Here is a 13387-nt window from a genome sequence, read left to right on the forward strand (position 1 = left end):
TGAGTCTCCCGGAGCCTGTCTTGGGTATCAGCACCGGGACCCACTGCCCAGTGTGGGGCTCTGCTGTCCGGCTGCGTGTGTTGTCACCGGGGAGCCGGTGTGAGGAAGGCCCTGTCCTGGGGCCACCGAATGCCAATCACACAGAAAGTTCCAGAGGCGGGGCCTGGGCGTCGGTAAGGTCAAAGAGCCTGGTCAGCCTAACGGGCAGCCGTGGGTGCAAATGGACCGCCAGGGTTCGGGCCGTTTTTGAGGTGTGTTCCTTCTCTTGCTTTAAGAGCCCGTCCCTCAGTGTTGCTGCATGTTCTCGGGCCAGGCATGCGTGGGGTGTGTGTGCACACGTCAGACTGATGTGCCTAAAGGAACCCATGCACATCCAAGGGGGTCTGCCCACACAGTCACTTCCCAAAGCAGCTGCCGGGCGAACGAGCGTCCACCAGGCTCCACGTGCTGCGTGCTCACGCCGGGGCCTTCTCCAAAGGACACCTTCCGGCTGCACTCCACACGGACTCCCCGCTGCGGGCGGGGTGGGCGGCTACTGTGCGCCCCCCACCTCCCCACCCTGCCCCCGTGGTGGCGGGAGCTGCCCAGGCGCGAAGCGGCTGCCTCGTGGTGTCTCCTAGAATTTCCATGCCTGTTCCCCCCCGCCCGTGGAGCACACTGCAAGGCACGTCCGGTTTCCGCCTCTCCCAGAGACTCAGGTTTCCCCCGCAACTCTGAAGCGCGGGGGCAGATGCGGGACAGGGAACTTGGAAGGACACATTCTCCCGCGCTCCCGTCTGGCTGCTTCCGACCCCCGCAGCCCCGCGGGGCCCTCTGCTGCTCTGGCCACCAGACGCCCTCCCTGACCGGGGGCCCCTCCTCCTGGGTCCCAGGGGGGCAGTGCAGGGGCTCGGGCAGAGCCGCGTCTGCGTGTCACTTGACCTGTGGCTGGCTTGGGGACACCGCTCCCGGGTGGCTCCCTTGCACCCCCCCCCAAGGCCACTCTACGGGGCAGCCTCACTGCGCTGGGGAGCTCTGCCCCCACTGAAGTCATCGGACAGAAGCGGGGACGGTCATGCGCACTGACTTTATTTATGACGAGAGAGAGAAGCGACAGCAAATGACACGGTGCAGGGGGACCTAGGCCGCCGCCTTCATCGTGCGGACGATCCAGGTGAGGTACTTCTGGGAGAGCAGCACGTACACGCCAGGCCCCCGGGGGTCTCCGCACTTGCCCGGCATGCCGAAGGAGGTGACGCCCCTGAAGATGCCCTGGCAGACCAGAGGGCTTCCCGAGTCCCCCTGGCGAGGACGAGAGGGGCGGGGGTCAGCGTGGGACGGGGGGGAGGGCGGGGGCGGGGGGCCGTGGCCCTCGCGGAGCGGGAGAACAAGTCCGGTTCATCACAGTGGGGCGAGACCAGCCTTCCCCTCGCTGAAGGCCGGCGCCCCCAGGACCAACGCGCTGAGGCTGTTTCAGTGTGTCTCACGGGCGGCCCGCACTGACTCACGCACCAGGGGAGGGGGATGCGGAGCGGGCACTGCCGTCTGCCTTGTCCCGTAACCTTGGGACCCCGTCCCCGCTTCAGAAAGGAGACCCTTTGCCGTTTTCCCAGGGGGCTTGCTTCATAGCTCAGGGGCCAAAGAGTCGGATGCAGACGGGACTTGCTGGTTTCTCCCGCAGGGAGCTGTCTTCCCCGAGACAGGAGACCGGAGCGGCCTTTCCCTGCCCCTCTCGGACGGACGGACAGCAGCCTCTCCCCACGTCTGCGCTGACACTGGGCGGGAGCCCCGAGACCCACGCTTCCCCTCCGGGCAGGGACTCCGCGGCAGAGCGGCTCCCCGCAGCGGGAAGCCCCCGAGGCACTCTGCCCACTGTGCCCTCGGGGAGTGGCCTGTGTTCCCTCAGGGACTCTGGGTGGGATCGTCCTGCGTGCGCCCACCCCAGGGCCCGCGTCCCTGCTGCTGGGTGGGGCGGAGGGCCCCAGGGCTGTGCACAGCGCGCTGCAGACTCGGGGCTGTGGCTGGCTCCAGTCCAGCAGTGCGCGGGTCGGGCGGCCTCCCGCTCCGGGCTCCCGGGAGAACTGGCCCGTGCGGGTCTGAAGTCAGGGGCCCCGTGAGCGGCTGGGGTCCTCCCTGCCCTGAGCTGTGTCTCCTGCCTCATGCAGGAGTGCGAGGACCGCCTGGAAACTTCAGAACGAGTCCTTCCAGTTCAGTCCACCCAGAGCCATTGCGAGAACGGGCCGAGGACGGCTGAGTTTGCGTGGCAGAGGGTGGCAGGAGACAGGTGTCTTGGGATGTCGAGTGTGGGTCCCAACAGCACACAGGCTCTGGGTTCTGGGTGCCCAGCGTGTGAAGGACCCGAGAGGGAGGGTGGGGGGCCGGGAGAGCGAGCAGAGGCTGCGGGAGCCAAAGGCCACCTCTCCCGGGAACGGCCCCGCCCTGCCCCCAGGGCGAGCTGCCCGGTGCTGCTGCTGAGGCTAGGGAGGCCCCGGGAAGGGAGAGGGCCGGGGCCCACTCAGGTCTGCTGGCTCCCAGGCCAGCGCGCACGCGGCTCTCCCAGCCGGCCCCTGCAGGGTCTTCGGCTCGGGCGGGGGTGGGGAATGACAGCCAGCACCCAGGGCTTAAACACCGTGCGTGTGTCTGCTGCCTCTGCCCTCACGCGGGGCCCTGTCCCGTCCCTTCTCGGGGACCCTGTCACAGGGCCTCCGCGTCCTCTCTGTGTGGGTCGTGCCTGCACGTGGTCTCCTGGCCTTGGACTTGGGTCTGGGAAGCTGGGGGGGGGCCTGGCCTGCGGTCCTCGGTCCGGCTCAGTCGGGGGCGGGGGGAGACGGGCTTGTCGGCCTGCGGGTCCAGGGGCGGAGGGGCCTGGGGCTGTGCCGATTTCGGGGGAAAGGGCACGGCAGGGCCTACAGCAACCCTGACTTCGGCTCTCCTGAGTGTTCCCATTTTAAATATTTAAAAATTTTAAAAATTTAAAAATCACTCTTCTCCACATATCTGAAAGTGAAAAATGGGGTAAAAAACAACCTTGCTTCTTGGGTGGGCTTTTTTTTTTTAAAATCCTCACCCAAGGATATATATGCTTACTGATCTTCGAGAGAAAGGAAGGAAGGAAGAGAGAGAGAGAGAGAGAAACATTGATGACTTGCCTCCTGTACACACACCCCAACCCCAGACCGAACCCAGAACCCTGACTGGGAATCGAACCGGCAACCTTTTGGTGTATGGGACAATGCTCCAACCGACTGAGCCCCCGGCCAGGGCTGCTGGGGGGTTTTGATAGGACACGAGAAGGTGTTGGGGGGTCAGCCTGCACGGGCAGAACATGTGTTCCTCCCGTTGAACCACACGCCTCGCTGAGACCTGGGAGGCGGCCGGGGCCGGCGGGGGGCGGGGCCACGGCGGAGGGCGGGGCCACCGCGCACTCACCTGGCACGAGTCTTTTCCGCCTTTGGGGTTCCCCGCGCAGAGCATGTTCAGCCCGATCACGGGGTCGAAGTTGTAGTGCTGTGCGTCGTTGCAGGTCTTTCTGTCGATGACCGTGACGTTGACTTCTCTCAGGCCATCGAGCACCTGCCGCCGGTTGTTTACCGACCCCCACCCCGCCACCTGGCAGCCGGTCCCTGCTTTGACGTCCTTCCCCCTCTTAGGGAGGTTAAGGATGGCCACGTTCTTATTGATGGTTGCTTTCTTCTGCAGCTGTTGGAAGGCACGCGGGAAGAGTTAAGAGAACGAGACGGTGAAACTGTTCACGTTTTTACAGCCTGCAGGGACCCCCCCTCCCCCCGCCCCCCGGCCCGTCCGGGGGCAGTCTGTCGCCCCTGGGGCACGGACGAGGGGCCGCACCTGCAGCAGTTTGAGGTCGCCCTCGTGTGTGTCCTTGTCGTAGCACGGGTAGGGAAACTGTTTCTTCACGCGCAGTATCTGTTTCTCCGGCTCCTTCTTGGACCTCGAGTGAGCCCCGAGAGTGACTGTGGACCTTTGGTCCCTGAAAACGGACACAGGGCTGTCACCGCGTTTACACTCTCCGCGGGGAGCCGAGCCCGCGACGGGCCGGCCGGCTGGTTGCCTCGTCCCCTGTGTGCACCTGCTCGCCACAGACAGGCTTGTGGGGAGATCAGAAAGCAACATGGGTGCTTGAAAGGATAACAAGATGTTTATTCTTTTTGTGTAAAAGATGTTGGAGAATTCACCATCACCATCAACCTCGCCATCGCCGCCCGCATGTCCCTAGCAGGTCTATGCTAGGGATGTGAGGTCTGTTGAACGCTACTCGAGGTCTATTGAAAACAGTGAGAATCCCAGGGCAGCTGAGCCTGGTCTTGGGGTCTTTGCTGGGGTTTTGGTGGGTTTCCTGCCCCCCCTGCCCCCGCCCCTCCTTCAGCTGTGACAGAACATCAAGCAGCTGATCACAGGAGACGAAGGGCTCAGTGGTCTAGAGACAGAAGCCACCTGGTGCTGGTAAGGGGGACCCACTGGGGCGTCTCTGTGGGGCGACAATATAACCTCGTTCCGGATGGGTCAGCGTTCAGAAACTGACCGTCCGGTGGGGACCCTGTTTGCCTGGCACTGAGTGTGGGCACCTGGGGGCAGGGGGTGGCCTGCAGGAGGCACCCACAGCGACCCTCCCACTCCGTGCTAAAGGCTCGTTTTGATTCATAAAATTGGAACATGCTCTGGGGTGTTCACGATTAAGGTGAGGATCATTCCCAAGCCAGTGGCAACTGCACCAGTGTGCCACCCACACGGCGGAGCCCCCACCCCCCCAGCGGACAGGAGTCTCACTGAGATGTGAGCTCAGGGCACGGGGCACAGCACAGCGGGGGACAGAATGTTCCCTGCGTTTGCACCGTCCACGAGGGGGTCGGGAGCCACACACGGCTGCTGAAGATGAGAAATGTGGCGAGCGTGACCCAGGGAATCGATTTGAAATTGTATTTGAAGTTATACAGCCACGTGGCATTTGCATAGTCAGTGCGACAGTGGCCACCACATCGGACAGCCAGGCTTAGGGGCCGGATTCCGGGAGTGGAGACAGGACCACGCCGGAGGGAACGAGTGGGCGGCCCGCTGGGAGGCTGCAGGTGAGCTGCAGGTGAGCTGCAGGTGAGCGGGCGGGCGGCTCACGCAGGGGAACTCGGGGCCCCGGGGACAAGCTTTCTCAACTCGACAGTTGTGCGCCGCCCCGGGGGGGGACTGGGGGCCGGGCTTGCTCTCCCCCGCAGCCGTGGAACGGAAGGCAGACCAAGCCACCCGGCCCCTGGGCCGGGGTGGGGGTGGGGGGCTGCCACGGGCCCGCAGACAGGGGCTGTGGGTGCTGCCCCCAGAGGCCTCGCTCGCTGGGGCTCAGTCTGCACCTGACTCCTGGGCGGGGCGGAGCCAGAGTCCAGAGCGCCTCCCTGGCTTTCGAGGGGTGTCCTTTTCAAATCCCTCTTCCCCGGAATCGGGGTGTCCCCACGAGCTGCCACCCCCAGCCCAGCACTTACAGGAGGCAGTGAGCGGCGGTCAGGACCCATCTGTCCTCGATCAGGGCCCCCCCGCAGACGCTGCCGTTCACCCCGGAGAGCAGCGCCATGTAGGGTCTCGAGTGAGGCGTCACCTCGCTCCCCCCGATGATCTGCGTGCAGAGAGCTGAGGAGAAGGAGGCCAGTCACGTCCACGCCTTGCCGAGCGCTGCCCCAAGCCACGATTCTGACACCAGGCCTGGAGCGGAAGCGCAGCGGGGGGGGTGGGGGGCACGGCCCCTGCCGCGCCTGCACCCCCTCCCTGCCACGCAGACGTCCAGATATCTGAAGGCAAGCCCGCCCCTGCTGGACTTGCCCACAGGTCCCTCTCCTCCCCCCCGCAGAAGCCGCCACGCCACTGTCAGTTCCGGGGATCTTCAGGCTGCAACTCTGACCTCAGGCCTCAGGGCCTGCAAAGGCTGGGCAGCTGCTGTGCGTTGGCCTCCACGGTAACAGTCGAGACAGGAGATGCTAGGGATGAAGACCTTGACAGCCTCCCACCCCTCCCCCTTTCATGGGGGGGGTAGTCTGGCCAAGAAGAGAGGCTGTGAGAAGCCTGGGGGCTCCGCTCTGCACCCCGAGTTGCCGCAACAACACCTAGCTTACACACAGGTTAGCACCTTTGAGCTGTGACCTTGCCTGCGAGTCCTCTGGCCCCTGTGAGACTTCCTTTTGCTGACACCTGCGCTCTCCTGGTGCATGAACCCAGGGAATGGTATCAGCTGCCCCTGAGACTGCCCTTCCCCCTCCAGGCTGGACCGCGTGGTTTGACGGCTCTTTCCCAGGGAAGGGGGGGAGGGAGCACAGGAGAGGCTGTGAGGAGAGACTCCTGCCTCCCTCCCGTCCCCCATGACAGATCGGGGTTAGGCTCGTTACTGGAGGACGGGAGACGGAGACGCAAGGTTTAGAAATAAAATCCTGAGCCTTCAGGAATACTCCGCGCTCCACCTTCTTGTACCCGACGTTCTGGGAAGAGTCTCCTAGAACCTCTGTCCTGGCCATTGGCCCACACCCACGGTTCCTGAAACAGGGCCCAGGATTCGGCACTCCGTGCTCACCGCCGCCTCCCTGCCAGAGTCACAGCAAGGACAGTGAGGGGAGGGAGAGAGGGCGACAAGGGCTCTCCCTTCCAGAAGGGGGCGGGGCGGGGGACTCGTAGGGGGAGGAAAAGGAGCAGGAGCTTAGAGAAGCCAAGAGAACCCCACCCACATCTCAGCTTTCCCTGGGGTGTATCCTGTATAGACAGACCCCCAAGGTGCCTCTCCGGGACTTCTGGGGTGCAGAAGCCAACAGGACCCCCTCGCTGGCAGAGTCCCGTGTTTGGGGGGCATATACACCCACTCAGGAAAAGGTCCGCGGCTCCCACAGCCAACCGTCCTAGAAGTGTCTGGGCCTTAGAACAGGCGGGAACGTTTTTTTGGAAGCTAGCAGCTCGTGGGCGCCCCCCAGAGCCCGAACAAATCGGGATTGGCGGGGCGGGGCGGGGATGTCCCTGGCGTTTGAAAACCCTGCAGTGTGTCTTCCCCGTGCGGGGTCTCGCTTTTCGGGGTCTGTCCCCCCGCCCCCCCCAGGGCCCACGCGGCCCTCTCAGCGGCAGGAAGCCAGGCAGAGCCGAGCCCGTGGGTTCCGAGGTTTCCCTCGCAGGGACGGCGCGCCTGGAGTTGTGCGCGCTCTGTGTTCCCGGCAGCGGAGAATCCGGCGCGTCCGGAGGGCGCCGTACTAGCCGGGCCGGTCCTGCGCCCGCTCTCTCACCCCAGCTGACCCGCAACCTTGGATTCTGATGGTCTCCTCATTCTCAGGTGCAAGACGAACCAGGGGACTCCCTGGGAACTTCCGGCGAGACTGCCCCCGCCCGCCACTCCCACCGCCACAGCTGACCCTGGGCAAGCCCCCGGCTGCTCCGCGCTCGTCCACACAGTCCAGCCGTGCTCTGGAGGGTCCTCCCCTCCTGGAGGGGCTTCTAAAGACACCCTGCAGCCACCCTGCGGGCTGTGACCCTTGTAGCAAGGATGCCACGGGTTCTTACAGCCTTTCACACGGCGGAATCACACATGTGAGCCCCACAGGAGACCAGGCACGCGGGCCACTCCTCGGCGCACGGGAGAACCAGCTCAGCGAGGAACACTGCAGCCGCCCCACAGAGCAGGTGTGGGGGCGCTCCCGGTGCCCTAGACACCTCCCGAGGCCGCCCGCGCTGGCCTAGAGAAACAGGGTGAAGACCCTAGCCGCTCCTGACTCGCTGCGGGGAGGTGCGTCTCGGTGCCATTACGGCGGTCTGCTTTCTCTGCAGCAAGAGAGGCTGAGGGCCCCCCCCCGAAAGGTGCTGCCAGGTCCTCACCCAGGGGTGTCTGGGCTGTCCGCGGTCTGCGATCTTTTGTGAAGAAACCGGGAGGGAGACAGAAGGACGTTTCCCCCCGAAATAGAGTCAGGTTCATAACCGGAGAAAGGAGGTGGAGGCTCAGGGAGGGTCCCCCAGCGCCCTGAGCTCCTGCGGCCCCAGTTCCCGCAGGTCTGCCCCTCGGGCGGTAAGGGAGGCCACACGAGCCGGTCCTACCTTCGGGGATCAGCAGGAGAAGAAGTGCCACGGAGAGGGAGGGCGACGGGCGTGCTCGGGGGTTCCTCATTGCGGCTGCCTGCCGTGCCCACATCAATCGGGCGCGCTCTGCTCAGGTCCGGCCCGTCGGGGCTTTATACCCAGAGCGAAGAGGAAGTGGTGAGCCCTCGAAAGCGAAAGAGCAGCGGTGAGAACAGCTCCCTGGCCGGCAGCACCCCCCCCCCCCCCCCCCCCCGCCTCCAGCAGCGCCCCCCCCCCCCACCGTGACGGCTCAGGGAGAGGGGCCTGGTGCCCCAGCACGGAGCCCTGAGGGGAGACCTGGAGGTGCGTGAGCAGGAGTGAGGGCTCTGGCTCCAGCATCAGCAACACCAGCTCCCACTCGGGTGGGCGCCCCGTGGAGACTTCAGTTCCAGCTTTAAAGATGTCCTCCGGATTGGCCACAACCTAACCCCCTTCTGGTTACCGACCTGGGGGACGGAGGACCAGCGGGTCGGGGTGAGGGCGATGACTCCCCCCGCCCCCCATCAGTCAGCACGGGCCTGGGCCTCCCTCCCCTCCTGGTGTGGGGCGGTGTGGTGGGCTCCCGTCTGGGGTCCCAGGGGGGCATGGGGACGGGGCTGCGGGGGTGGGGCTGGTGGCTCTTCCAGACCCTCGACGGGTTTTACAGCTTCAGGCCCTGGACAGTGTTTCTGAGTCCCCTCGGTCTTCCTGTCTCCCCGCACTGCCCCCTCCCTTCCTGCCTTCCTCCCTTCCCGCCCTCCTTCCTTCCTCCGGTCTGGATGTGGCTACCTGCGGAAGGAAAACGGGAGTCAGACGCGGCCATCGTGTGGCAGTGTCGGGGGGGGGGGGGGGGGACCTCACTCTAAGGGGGCCCAGCTTCGGGCCCCGAAGGGACTGAGTCGTGAGCTTTCTCTTAGCGATGCCCCTGCCCCTTTCCTGAGCTGAGGGTGTGGTCTTCATGGTCACACACGCGGTCCTCTGTCCTGCCAGGATGTCGGTGTCACACCCACCACCCCCAGAGTTGACACCCTGAGGACTCCAGACCCGGGGGGTTACTTTGCAGAAATCATGTGACCCCGAGAGGAGTCGCCCCCCCTGCTCCCCCGCCCCGGTGCGCCCCAAGTTTCCTTTTCCTGGAATCGCGAGTGCATCACAGGCCCCGCAGGGCCAGTCACTGCAGTGGGATGCCCAGCTTCTGGTTTTGGCAGCTCTGAGGCGGCTGCGAAGAGAGCTGAGCGCCGACTGGCTGGACTTACTCAGACTCGGAGGAAACGTTGGCGAATCTGTTTCTCTCTACGTGCGTGTGTGGTTTTTGGCATGTTGACTGCACCGGGCAGCCGCCTCCACGGTGATTGGGTTGGCTAAAGGGTCCATGTAGTTTTTTCCGTAAAATAAAGGACACATTTTTCATTTTCACCAATAACTTTATTGATTTGGATATTTTGAGTACGTGGGCTATCTCCCATGTGGTGTAACGATTATTCGCAATTACTGTCTCAATTTGATCGCTATCAACTTCAGCTGGTCTACCCGACTGTGGAGCATCGCCCAGAGAGAAATCTCCAGCAGGAAACTTTGCAGAAACCACTTCTGACACGTTCCATCGGCCACAGCGCCTTCTCCGTACACGGCACAAGTCTTTTTTTTTGCGTTTCAGTTGCATTTTTACCTTCCTTGAAGTGATAAAATATAATATGCCAAAAATGTTTTCCTGTTTCCTTCCATCTTCAATATTAAAAATGACTACACAAAAATTCACCAATTTTGATCAGTTTTTTAAAAAATGCACCTTGATAGGACAGCTGTCACCATACAATCTAAAAAACGTGTTTCGAGTGAAGTTAAAGACAACTAGGTGCTACAGGAGCCGTCTCACAGGGGGGAAAAAAGAAATTTTTGGCCAGCCCCATAGCTCGAGAACACTTTGCTCATTTCCGAAAGAAGCCTGTGGCTCCCTGTGACCCCTCCCTCCCCCTCCCCGGCCGTAGACGACCTGGGACCCGCCTTCTGTCTCCGTGGGTCTGTCCACGCCGGACCTCTCATGGCAGTGGCGTGGGAGAGCATGTGCTCTGTTCTGACTTTTTCATTCATAAGACGTTTGAGGTTCGTGTAACACGTATCAGTATTTTTTTTATTACCAAGTGATATTCCATCGTATGAATAGATTCATTCATCATCAGTTGATACTCATTTGGGTTGTTTCTACTTTTTGCCTGTTATGAATAACGCTGCTGTGACGTTTATGTGTGAGTTTTTGTGTGGGAATATGTTTTCATTTTTCTTGGGCACAGACCTAGGAGCGTGATTGTTGGGTCGCGTGGGAACTCCGTGTTTAGCATTTTGGGAAACTTCTAAACAGCGGTCCAAGGCGGCTGCACCATTTTCTTGTATATCCCCATAACAATGTGTGAAGGTTTCACTCTTTCTACATCACTGCCGGTACGTGTCAGTTATTGTTTAAAAAAGTCATTGTTATTCTAGTGGGTGTGAAGTCCTCTCTTACTGTGGTTTTTATTTGCATTTCTTTAATGACTAATCATGTTAAGCTTCTTTTTATGTGTTTACTAGACATTAATACAATATATCTTCTTTGGAGAAACGTCTACTCAAATATATTGCCTATTTTTAATTTTTTTTTTTTATTATTGAACTGTAATGTTTGGCGCTAAACTAGCCACCCTGACTTAACACCCGGATGACTAGACCCAGGGGTCCTGTCTCAGGAGTCCCGCGGCCTTGTGGACTTGGATAGGAGCCCCGGGTAGGATACGTAATTTGCAAGTATTTTCTCCCAGTCTGTGGGTTGTCTTCTACTTTTCTCGGTGGCGTCTTTTGAAGCACAAATGTTTCAATTTCGAGGAAGTCCGACTCATCAGCCTCTTTCCTCACTTGGGTCTCAGGTGTCACCCCAGGGGTGACTGACTCACCAGCGCCCCAGAGACTCACCCTTTCGTTTTTTCTAAGAGTGTTAGCCTTTCTGGCCTCGCAGGAAGTTCTGAGACAGAAAACTGTGTGTCCGCTAGCTTTCCCACTGACTGTGTTCTGCTCTAACCATCTTTTCTCAAGGTTGTTTTGACTACAAACTATGCACTTTAAAAATTGTGTATGCAGGCTATTTCTTTATATTCTTGGGGGAAAAATTAGTTTATTCTAGCTGTGCATGAACCCTTGCAATATTGTAAACCAGTGGTACGGCTTGTAGAATCCTGAGGGTTCCTGAGACCCTTTTTGGGGTTCATAAGGTCAAAACTATTTTCCTAGTAATATTGAGGTGGTGCTTGCCTTTGCACCTGCGTGTCGATATTTTCACCGATGGCACCGATGTGGTAACAGGTAAAACTGCTGGAGCCCTTGTGCAGGTCAGTGCCGGAGCAACAAGCAGTGCTGGTGGTCGCTGTGTTCTATATGGTCGGTGCCAGAGAGAGAGGAAGGGAGGAAGAAAAGGAGGGAGGGAAGGAAGGAAAGAAAGAAGGAAGGAAGGAAGGAGAGAAGGAAGGGAGGAAGGAGAGAAGGAAGGAAGGAAGGAAAGAAAAGGAAAAGAAGGGAGGGAGGGAAGGGAGGAAGAAAGAGAAATAATCCAGTTTCACTTAAGAGCGCCAGGGATGAAAGAGTAAAAGCAGCAGAAGAAAATGTTAACACCTCTCTGCCCTCTGGCAAATGCCGTTCAGTGTTCGGCGGGATGCGGGAGGGGCTCGGAGCACGCACATGTGCACTTGTCCGCCGGGCCCAGTGGCTGCGCAATGAGAAGCTCCGCTGTGCCCGAGCCGGGAGGGAGCCAGCCCGCCTCGCGGAGGACCGCGTTTCCTCGGATAGGAATGAAGCAAGCCGGTCACTTGAAAGAAAACAGCTTTTCCTGCTAAGCATAACATTAGGGATTTTTATCTAGGAACACTTGTGCCTGCTTTCGTGAGCTCACCCTCTTCTTAGCACTCAAGGACTATTTACAAAAAAAATTATCTATTTATGTTTAGAGAGAGGTGCAGGGAGAGAGAAAGGGAGAAAAACGTCCATGGGTGAGAGATACACACTGATTGGCTGGTTGCCTCACGCGCGCCCCCTGCTGGGGACCTGGCCCACCACGCAGGCGTGTGTCCCGACTGGGAATCAAACCAGCGACCTCTCGGTTTGCAGGCCGGCGCTCAGCCCACTGAGCTTCACCAGCCAGGGCTCAAGGACTCTCTTGATGGGCTGGTAGGAACATGAAGAAATGTGATTTTAAAAATACCGTGTCATGAGACGTGTCGACATTTAGAGACCCTGCACGGATCAGTGAATGGAAGTTTTCCGAGAGCGCTGCACGCGGTGCGTCTGAACTGGCTGCGCGCTCCCCGCGGCGGTGGGGGGGGGGGGGGGATCGGCTGCTGGGGACGCGGGAGATCGGACGAGTTGCGTAGCCACGCTCCTATTCACTGACTGAGTGCCTGTTAGGTGCCAGGCACAGTGTCGGTGCTGGGCCCGGGGGCAAAGGTGGCCCGGACAGACTCAGTCCCGGCCGTGCGTGAGCGCACGCAGACTGGGAGGGGGCGGGGCTGAGAACCTGCCCGTGGCCGGGAGGGGGCAGGGAGCCAGGGAGGCGGGAGGCGGCCCACCCCAGGGTGGCAGTTCGTTTATCAAGGGAAACGTGCAGGCCCGTGGGGCCCCGGACACGCCCCCGCCTCTGGGGCTGGGTTTCTGCTGCGTGGAGGGGGCGGAGCGCAGTTCTGCACGCGCTTGCTTGGTGCTCTCTCTGCGGGGGTGTGGGGGTGGGGGGGTGGCCGTGGGCCTGGGGGACAAACAGGCCTTCGGTTCTGGGGGTGGTCTCATTAGATTCGCAGAAATGCCTGCTTCTGCAGACTTTGGAACAAGAGGGGGTTGGGACTCAGAGAGGGAAGGAGGGGAGACCAAGGTTGATCGGTCCCTGCCGAGGGCTGCCACCAGCACAGACTGACTCATGTCCCTGCCGAGGCCCTGCCACCGGCCTCCAGGACAGCGTCACCGCTGCAGTGACACGTACAACGACAAATGGCTCGTCTCCCCCTGTCCGGACACCGTCTGTCCCTGCACTGGAGCGGCTTTCCCTGAGGCTGGCTGGGAAGAAGGCAGGGGTCAGCCACAGAACAGCTCTCTTCAGAGGTCTCCAGGGGCCTTTGGGGACACTGTGTGATTGGCTGGTCCCTGAGTCTCCTCGGCGGCCCCTAAGACCCCCCCCCCACCCTCCGCGGGAGGTGCTTTCCGAGGGGCCGCATGCCCATTGAGAGGGGTGCTGGCTTCAGCCCGGAGCCCCGACAGCCCTTTCTGTGAACTGGGATGGAACTCACACACCCAAGAAGTCACCCCCATTTCCAAGCGCGCCACTCGGTGGTTTTCAGTG

General features: G+C 60.9%; 1 protein-coding gene across 1 annotated transcript; it reads right to left on the reverse strand.

Annotated features, from left to right (window-relative positions):
- Positions 1 to 1036: 1036 nt before the first annotated feature.
- Positions 1037 to 8174, reverse strand: LOC114512448 (granzyme A-like). The gene is made up of 5 exons (XM_028531413.2): positions 8038 to 8174; positions 5466 to 5610; positions 3826 to 3967; positions 3409 to 3678; positions 1037 to 1281 (listed from the first exon to the last, which is right to left on the reverse strand). Exons 1-5 carry the CDS (start codon positions 8129 to 8131, stop codon positions 1120 to 1122), a joined length of 813 nt encoding a protein of 270 aa, XP_028387214.2. The 5' UTR covers positions 8132 to 8174; the 3' UTR covers positions 1037 to 1119.
- Positions 8175 to 13387: the final 5213 nt, after the last annotated feature.

This window comes from Phyllostomus discolor, chromosome 3 (assembly GCF_004126475.2).
Source record: "Phyllostomus discolor isolate MPI-MPIP mPhyDis1 chromosome 3, mPhyDis1.pri.v3, whole genome shotgun sequence".
In the NCBI taxonomy this organism is placed as follows: Eukaryota; Metazoa; Chordata; class Mammalia; order Chiroptera; family Phyllostomidae; genus Phyllostomus; species Phyllostomus discolor.